The sequence below is a fragment of the Mus pahari genome, chromosome 13 (assembly GCF_900095145.1).
Source record: "Mus pahari chromosome 13, PAHARI_EIJ_v1.1, whole genome shotgun sequence".
In the NCBI taxonomy this organism is placed as follows: Eukaryota; Metazoa; Chordata; class Mammalia; order Rodentia; family Muridae; genus Mus; species Mus pahari.
In genome coordinates, this window is record NC_034602.1 from 76,432,206 (window position 1) to 76,442,328 (window position 10,123).

Consider the following 10,123-nt stretch of genomic DNA (forward strand, 5'->3'; position numbering starts at 1 on the left):
GACACGTGGACATCTATTGGTGCACCAAACAGACAATACATAGAAGGTAGAGAACTTGATGTAACCAAATCTGAGTGTCTCCTGTAACGGACAGACAGAAGGCCAGATGTCTCCGGTTTTCACTCTGTCCCTAGGAGAGTTCTAAAATCCATTTTCTTTCTCTCTTGATCTCTCTCTCTCCCGTTTTTAAATTTTACTATTTTTATTTTATTTTATATTTTTAAGCCTTACTCCTCTCGCCTGATGCAGTTCTTGACTGTGGACAAATGCCTGTTTTCTTTTTCATTCCCATTTTCCACTGTCAACCCCTAGCTGATATCAGCGCTGGGCCAACACTTTGCACCTACTGTAACAATTTTGAAAAGATGGCGTTTAAAGCCAGTGCTAGCATGAATACAAAGTGTTACTCAACTGTGCCGGATATACCTTCTTATTAATCTTTCTTGGAGAGCTCTACCAAGACAGTGTGCTCTCTGTTGATCCACCCCTACTCAGGTCACTGTTCAGACGCCATCTGTAGCTGCCTGCGGCCATACTAACTAGGTTCCTGAGTGGGAGGCAGGAGCTGTATGGGAGAAAACGGTGAGAGAAATAATGGAAGCGAAGACATGATTTTCTGTTTAAGGCTTCTTAAATTTTACTAAGAGTCTATGCTTATAAAGAGGGGGGAGGCCCATCCCCCACCAATCCATTCTTGGTTCCTGTCATAGGGGTGTGAGCCTGTAGGCAGATCTTCAGGATGCTGTCTCTGGAATATCTCAAGAGTCTCTCAGCAGGTAGTAGTGTCTTGGAGAAGAGCAGGCAGGTGTAGAACAACAGAGCCATCTAGGTCAGAAGGCCCCACTCCAGGTGGTCTCAGGCTCAGTGGCAGCAATGGCAAAGTTAGCCTTTCCAGGCTCGGGGAGGCAACATAAAGGTGCTTGTCACACTGCCCTGCTAACTTAGGCTGCTCCTTGGAGGGATGGTCTCCTCTTGGAATGAGAATGGGCCTAATTGCTGGTTGTAATTCAGAGTTGTCTCCATTGTTATGGGAATGATTCTAATTAGCCAAATCATGGTGAACAACTTTAGCCTATTAGCATCCTAAATTTTGCTGGTCTCCAGCTGCCTTGGTTAGCACACCTCTTATTTGGTATTTTGGAAGCAGTGCTCCTTTAGCTATATTCTTAGGGTTATTTAATTATTTTCAAGTAAATCTATTATTAAATCCTTTATGACATCAATTCCATCATTTCAGACCTCCCCTACATCAAGATGACTATCCTGTTCTTTAATTTAGGCACTTATTGTCATATGATCAGAAAATCTGGTAAAGTAGTGCATATTTGTTGTTACAACTAAATGATGAGTTTAAATTAATAGAAAATAGAGACTGGAAAATTACACAGTGATCCCAATATAAGTATTTATTTTAGCAGAAAATTAAACATTTATTTATAAATGTGAGTATACAATAAGAATGACAATTTTTTTTAACTATAATGGATGAACACAGAGCCAAAGAACAATCCGTTAAAATTTAAGAAATTAGTACAATAATTCAATATTTGCTTTTTCTAGAAATAACTTTCAAATATTGTTAGTAATGGTTTTCTGAGGAAAAAATGGGAGCTCAGTTCATTGCCTTCATTTTTTGGAAAAAGTATCTAAAATCTTTGACTGGAGAGCAAGCATACAGATATACATTTTAGGGAAAAGGAGGAAAATAGATCATCATAATTTAAATGTACTAACAATTTTTATGTATTTTTCCTATTTTAATATTGATTCACAGTTCTGAACTGATCCTCTAATGCCTGTGACATCAGATAAAAACAGTAGCTGTCTTTTATTTAAAAAGAAAATAATGAATCTTCTCATACTATTCTAACCCCTGTGGTCTAAGCTGTATTTGTGTGCTCCATGAGCTCTTTGTGTTATCCTTAAAACTCAGTATATGCTGTGTGCCTTCTCAAAGATTCAGAATACTATCAGTTATCATCTTGTTTACATTTTAAATGACATTCTGGATAGAGAATATTTAAGTTAATAGTGCCCCTGTGCCAGGAAGATAAGAAATTCTAGGACTGTCATTGAAATAGCAGAGGAAAGATGAGATGCCTTCAGGAAAGTGTGATTATGCTGCATTGGGTTGTTTGAAAATGGGATGAGGACAGGTGACTGGCAGGTCTCTGGGTTTCTAAGTACTATTGCCACTCCATTCGGTACTTCACCAAACCTCTCTACTTGAGGTGTCTTTTCCTTCATCTAGTCTCTTTTCTTCTTTCCTGTCTTACCAACTTTTTGAAATATAAACAAACAACATTTTGCAACCAATAATATAGCAGACGACACACAGGCCAGCAGGAACCCAATCACATCCAGAGAGTGGTACTGAAACCAGCTGAGGTCATGGGCTGCCACTCGAAGATGCTTGGCTCCTTTGTGACGCATGACAAACTCAATCCAGAAGACTGCTCGGTCCAGGGGCTTCACTGGCTGATCATGGTGGATTCTTGATAATCTCATGGCATTCTCTTTATAACTTGAAAAATGTACAAACAATCATTTGTCTGTTTTTTTTTTTTTTTTAAGTAAGTATGTGACATACGTTTAACTCATCAATTTATTATTATAAGAGCATTTGCTACAGCACTAACAGTTTTAAAATCTTCCTCAAATAGCATCCAGGGCCCACCAGGCTAGCCACGGTTTTATAGTGAGACACTATCTTATAATAAAACAACCAGAACAAAATAAAATGAGCAGATAACATCAAGTTGAGAACGAAGTATTTAGAAGGCAAAGTATGCTTTCTCTTGGAGTTTCTTAGTAAGAAGAATTAATATATTTAACTTTGCTTTTGTCATAAGCTAAAGTTCTGGACTCTATCCAGACTATATTCACAGAGATGATGGGAGTAATGTGGTTTGTGAAGAGGTGTCCTATTGCTTCTAAGACATCCAAAGGATTAGGGGAAAGTGATTAACACTCACTTGGGTGTTAAAAGCCACAGTGTGGGCTTATTCAATTGTGCCCTTCTTTTTGCATGCTAGTGCAGGACCTGTGGGCAGGTGCTAGCAGATAAAGAAGGGGGATTGAGTCTTCTTTAAAGTTTCGGTCTTGGTGTGTTAACACTGCTCTAGTAGATAAGTCCAAATCTATGTGCTAAGAGCAGCACAAATAAGACTCAGTGGTTTATTAAAAATAGATATGAACTGGGAAGGAGTGAATATATATATATATATATATATATATATATATATATATATATGTGTGTGTGTGTGTGTGTGTGTATACTCAAAGAATAAAAAGATAGCTTATAAAATAAAAATAAAATAAAATAAATAAATAAAAATAATTTAATACAAATTAAACCACCTATTCTTGTTCAATTATATTGAGCTGTAGTCCCTTGAAAATAATAGTTTACATCTTCCTCTTAACAAATGTTAGCAAATAATGTTTTATTTATGAATCAAATTCTAAGTTAAGATTTTCAATAGAAAATGTGAAGTTAAAATTTCTTGATTGAAAATATTACTGTGAATACCAATACAAATTTATTGTAAGACAGCAAAATTAATAACCATTATCACATACCCTTTCACACCATATGTGGCAATGAAGTATGACAGTTAAAATTTTCTAAACAGTTAAAATTATTATCATTTACATATTAATATATAGTCTTTCATACTTTTTGAAGGCTTTATGAAATCTCAGACTGTAATGTATATATCACATGCTTGTAGTAGTAGTAGTAGTAGCAGTAGGCTTGGAGTTCATGAAAAGTGGTTTCAAATGCCATGCATTTTAGTTCATGGGTGGAGTTTCTGACAGTAATTACATAATTGATTTTAAAATCTAACATAATCTAAAAAACATTCTGGGAAGTTGAGCTGAAAACAATCCTAGATTTTCTTACATTTAATAAAACGAGTCAAATCATCAACAATTTATACCTTAATAATGGTTTAGTTGAATAGATTTCAAGGTCAAAATTTATGGAAAATAAAAGCTCATACTAAGAATTACTGATATTCCTAACACATAATATAGTTCCTAAATTAAGATTATATAATGTTTAGGCAATTAAAATATTTAAAAGTAACTCATAACATCAATGTGTGTCAATACAGTGTTAATAGATAATTATGCATGATTATATGCAAGAATATATATGCTAATAATATTCCTGGAAAATATGCTTATTGAATATTTAAATCCAATTTATTTTCAATTTTTGGGAGTAGCTTCATTAATTGAAAATGAAGCAAGCAATATTTACATCAGTTTCTTGTTACTTGTATTAAATCAAGTTCAAAAGAATGAATTTTTGGAATATTCTAGAACTAAGGACAGCCTAACCATGTCAGCCATGGCTGTACAAGATTCAGTACTTACGATGGCTCATTGATGACTGTTCTCAGAGCATTGAGCAGATCTGAGCTCGTCATCGTGTTCATGTTCACCTCCACTGCTGCTCCTTTGGCCTTCATGTGAGCAATGTTGTCAGGCTGATCAGCGAACATGGGGACTCCCACCATAGGGATCCCATGGTAAATGGCCTCATAGATTCCATTTGTTCCACCATGGGTGATAAAAGCTCTGGTTTTAGGATGTCCTATTTTGAAGACAAAGGAAGAAATGTGTATAGATTTCATGCTAATTAGTTGGCAGAATTTCAGAGGTAGAAGTGATAAAGGGTTATAGTCATCAATGAGGGCAACATTTTGTATAAATTTTGAGCATGAGACATTGCTATTCTAGGGTATTATACTCCCAGAGGTGGGGGTGAGGGGTGAACTTCTTTTCACTGTCTGGGAAGGTATTACTAAGGTAGAGATGTCTAACATCTGATGGTGAGGACTATGCTGTAGCTTAGTGGTGGAGTATTTGCATTGCATGCAGAATGTTCTAGATTCAATGCTCAGTTTTAACACAAAAGCAAAACTTGAAGTATTATATAAAATGTAAGCAATTTCTTAGCATTGAGACAGTTGAAAGCATCCAACAATTTTAATATTTTTTTCAATTGGATATTTTATTTATTGATATTTCAAATGTTATACCCTTTGCTGTTTTCCCACTCAGAAACCCGCTATATTCGCTACCCCTCCCCTTGCTTCTATGAGGGTGTTCCCCACTCACCCCCATCCACCCTGCCACCGCGTCCACCCACCTACCCCCACCTCACTGCCCTGGCATTCCCCTATTCTCTACACTGGGGCATTGAGCCTTCACAGGCCCCTAACTTGCTTCCTGACTACACAGAGTTTTCTGGCCCCAGAGTCATACCAAGAAGATCATTCTGAGGAATCCAATCAAACAGTCTTGTATTGGATCCTAATGTGGCTGGTATCTTTCCTTTGTATCGCCACAAAACCTGTGGAAGACAATGCTTTCATTTTACAGGTAAAACACACATTGTGAAGGTATCCTGAGGCAGCAAATTAACTGAGAATGAACTGTATACATACTTTAGGTCATATTTGAGAAGGGGTGACAGATATGGGCATTTGTAATCAAAGACTTACAGGTTATGACTGTCCACAACTAGCCACTACTAACAGCTTCTACTACAGATCTAATAAACATAGATTAGTACTTTGATCTTTATTACTGAACAGCCATTAGGTGTATACTATAGGGATAATTTTTTCCTTTTAGTTCTTGGGTTTTTGTTTGTTTTAAGGGAAAACTATATAGGACTTGCTTATAAATCACTTTTTAAAAACTTAATTTTGGAGTAATGAGACAAGATTTTAATTTCTAAATGAGAGAGCCTGAAAGAGGCAAATGTAGTTATAAAAGCCACAATTTTTAGAATGCCTGTCAATCAAAAATTATATTTAAACTAATCAATACATGACTGGCACTAGGTTAGTCCATGAATAGGAATAAATAAAGAGTTAAACTGTAGAATAACAATAATAAACTTTAAGGTTAATTGAGTGTCATAAATTATAAAATACATTATATTTTAAAATAATATTCAATTGTTGTTTGTACAATTGTAGAAGATTCAATTTAGAAAGAATAGTAGATTCTAGACCTTCTACTTCTAAAACACCTATATTTACATATAGTCTTAAGGAAGTTGGAGTATAGCTTTTAGCATGATATCTTTCTAAAGAATGTATAGTGTCTTTCTTCTTAACAGCATGTTGTTAAACTAAATTTCAGAATTTGGCGTCAGTCAATCCAGGCCAAATGATTTTAGAAGTGGCCTAATGTTTTCTTTTCAACTGGAAATTAAGACAAATGAACAAATATGTCAAAAATAACACTAACTCTTGAAAACTGTCATTAGTAGTGTTCAGCAGCTGACAGGTATACCACTACCAGTCTCTCTATTGCCAGTCTGAAGCTGTTCTGCTCTCAAGGATCAAGGGTTTTACTGACCTTTTGAGGAATCTGGGCAAGGGCTGAGGCAATGAGATTGGCCTTTTCATCTGTCAGGTTTTTGACCATTGACCCGAGAGAAAACACCACAATACCATGTTCCCCTGAGGTCTGGACAAACTCTTCCATTTCCTGCAAACATGACATTCTGTTGAAAATGTGTAAAATCATTAGGAGGAAATTTAGTTCACTTACAATTCTAGGTAGAAAACATGGAAATAAGGTTCAAAGGAATGTTTATATTTCTCTGTCCCATGACATGTAAAACCAGATAGTAAATGTTGAGAAAATATGTGTTTGGAAAAAAATGTATAAGGTGTATTCAAGAAGAATGTGACACCAAATCACCGTAGAAGGGAGCAGAAGATAGAGGCAGCGCGTCTCTTTGCAAGTGAACATGCTATTCTCAAAATGTATCTGAAAGGAAATAGTTGACTTGGATGAACATTAGTGAAGCCAGTGAGCCAGACTTTCAGAATTATTATCATGCCTGTTACACATGAGTAATCCTAATAAAATTATCATAAACTATCATAATATCTGAATCTGTCTACTCATGTTATTTTTTTTCTTGATGTAGATGAATCGCAGACTGCATCAAACCTTCTTTGTTGATTAAACCAATGTTTCCTAAAAAAAAAATCATCTAAAATATCTCTTTATCTTCTTAATGATATTATGCTAAAAGTTAAAGTCATTTTCATTATTAGTTCCTGATAATGGTTTCATACCAATTGTTACTATGACAATACAGGTCACCACAATGTTTGTTAACACACACACTAAAGTCTGAGAGATATGCATGATCCTGAAGGCTCTCAACATGTGCTTTCTCTTACTCATCAAATCCTAAACAACTCATCTGGAGTCCTCGTGAAGGCATCTTTCTCTAACAGTTAGGGAAGGTATCCCTGTCCAGAGCTCGGTCAAGCATATGAGGAAGACTTCAGCACACTCCTGGCCATCCATTGTCCTGTCTTTCTACCCCCATTGTAGATTCCACACCAAAGAAAAACAAATATTTTTAGTATACCTTTTATTCCACTTTTTATTGTTAGTTTCTTTTTTATTTTATTTTTTATCGAAAATAAATTCTCACATAAAATATATCCTGACCACAGTTAATCCACTTCCCCTAATTCTCCCCCTAAATACAGTTCCCCCCTCTCCAGATCCACTCTGAAGCTTAAATTCTCAAGTCCAAATGATTCACTATACTTAATAAAATAAATATGATGAGAGCAGAAATTCTCCTGGCAGAGCAGAGTTACTCAGCAGCACATCTTTGTTATTAAAGATATTAACCTTGAAGGAAAATCAGTTATAGTATCGTGGAATAATTAAGACCATCTCTGTCATCAACCTACCTTAGGTAAAGGTTTGGCAGGTTTGCAGTGCAGTCCTCCCACAAACTCAAAATTTGGTAAATATGGACGAGGAAATTCAAAATCCCAATATGTTCGCATTAGCCAAATCTCCGCTTTCCCCATAGTCTCGCACAGTGTGGTGGGTCTTCCTGGAGAGTACACATAATATTGATTGGAAGAAATTAGTACTCATATTTGCGAAGTAAAAAGGTATCATGCATTTCCTCATTAGCTATTGGAAGTAAAAGTAGACTTCCTAAGATACTTATTATGTTTATCTATGTTAAAAGTAAAGGAGAGTGAAAACCAGAGATTACAAAGACAGTAAAAGAGGGTAACATGCAAGTATTACCACTGTCTTAAAAGAAAACAAAAACAAAACAATAAAAGTTTATGTGTAGCTACAATGACTGATGAATTCCACAATTTCTTCTCTTTAGTAAAAGGCAGAAGATAGATTGTCTCTATCCCATAAACTTTTTGCCACCATTCACTGCACTTCCGTCTCTTGCTGGGAACAAATTTCTCTTATACACTGTATTATACTTGGTTTAAAAATTATGTTGGAGGAGTCACATTATGTAAATGATTCATCATTATTTCATTGTTGGAGGAGCCCTGATTAATTCTCTGAGGACAGTAAACTTTGGGCTGTGAGATACAAATGCAAGGATAACCAATCCACGTCTTTACACTTACCAGTAAGAAGAACACTAGAACAAGATAAATATTAAATGATACTTTCAAGAGCTATTTAGAGAAGATGACTGTGCTGAAATATTAATATTAGGCAATTATACACAGAAAAACATGTGTTTCAGGTAAGAAAAAAACAGTCAATGAGAATCTTTTTAAGTAAACCTGTTGGTCTTGTGCAGGCTGGGCAGATACTATTTCTAAAGGCCATCGTTTAGTAGCTTTGACATGTGCATGAAGTCACACAACCTAATGACATAGTTAGGTTCACTACCTGAGGATACTGAGCTTGGAGTTTCCAGGCAGTGCGTTTAAACCATCTCAAATCTCACCCAGCAAAATATTTATATCCCTTACTTGCTTTACATTATGTGTGCTTCTTCCAGACCTTAGAGGAGTTCAGTAGGTAAATTTTATATTCATAGATTTTAGATTTAAGAAACAATTATTTACAATAGTTATTGAATTCTATGTTAAAGCAGCCATATATGGATCTTGGATTGGACATCATTGTTAACATGTTTGTCCTACATCAAGAGACCTTGAAATTTTATTCCAAGAATTCTATAAAAAGCTGACAGCGGTACATGCCTATAACATTAGTTTCGGGGATTTAACGAGAAATGAATACTTGGGTTTCATTTGCTAACCAGGTTCACCAAATTGGTGGGATCCAAAGTCAATGGACCATTTCTTAGTAAGTAAGGCAATAGCAATATAAGAAGACAATTGATACCCTCTAGTGTCCACACACAACAACATATAACCTCACACACATGCACACATATACCCATATAGACCCGAAGCAGTGATTCAGGGTTATAAATATGAAGTCCATGTAAACAATAGAAAATTGAACAAATATTTACACTTAATGGCAAATAATTTCTTAATATATACTTTTGAAGTGTTAGGGAGGGAGAATGATTATAAATGTGAGAAGATCGGGGAGTTTGTTGTGGAATTCTGTCTAGTAGCAGTGTTAGAAGCTGTACTGTAAGTCTTGACAACTGAGTGCTCAAACATGAGCTGAACAAGAGAAACAACAGAAGTATCAAAGTGGGCAGGAAAAATACCTGGAGGCCTCAACCTTAAACAACTGTAGGTCATACTAAAAGTGGGAGACACAGACTTTCCCAGAGAGAAGCACACCAATGGGTTATCCTTGACCCACTGAAAATGTATATTCAGCCCTGAAAGCATACATTCAAGTAGAATTATGCCAACTAAGCAGATTGTATTTATGTATTATATATACATGGTCCCAAGAAACAAGTTGGAGAAGCCATTTTAATATTAATTAAAAGCAATTTTCAATGAAAAGTTATCAAAAAAATAAGGAAGGACACTTTCTACTCATCAAAGGAAAAATCTACTAAGAGCTATCAATTCTGAACATCTATGTTCCAAATGCAGGGGCATCCGCATTCATGAAAGAAAGTTTACTAAAGCTCAAAGCACACATTGCACCTCACACAATAATAATGGGAGACTTCAATACCTCATTTTTATCAATGGACAGATCATGGAAACACAAACTAAACAGAGACACATTGAAACTCACAGAAGTTATGGACTGTCTTAGTCAGGGTTTCTATTCCTGCACAAACATCATGACCAAGAAGCAAGTTGGGGAGGAAAGGGTTTATTTGGCTTACATTTCCATACTGCTG

At 35.6% G+C, this 10,123-nt stretch overlaps 1 protein-coding gene across 2 annotated transcripts in view; it reads right to left on the reverse strand.

The window, feature by feature from the left end:
• Positions 1 to 1,384: 1,384 nt before the first annotated feature.
• LOC110330401 (UDP-glucuronosyltransferase 2A1) overlaps positions 1,385 to 10,123 on the reverse strand; it is a 30,924-nt gene continuing 22,185 nt past the window's right edge. For both annotated transcript variants that reach the window (XM_021210434.1, XM_021210433.1), the window contains exons 3-7: positions 7,755 to 7,903; positions 6,388 to 6,519; positions 5,281 to 5,368; positions 4,387 to 4,606; positions 1,385 to 2,524 (exon numbers count right to left, since the gene is read on the reverse strand). In XM_021210434.1, coding sequence (XP_021066093.1) covers positions 2,248 to 2,524; positions 4,387 to 4,606; positions 5,281 to 5,368; positions 6,388 to 6,519; positions 7,755 to 7,903 — 866 coding nt within the window. In that variant the 3' untranslated portion in view covers positions 1,385 to 2,247. The remainder of the gene's footprint in view (positions 2,525 to 4,386; positions 4,607 to 5,280; positions 5,369 to 6,387; positions 6,520 to 7,754; positions 7,904 to 10,123) is intronic.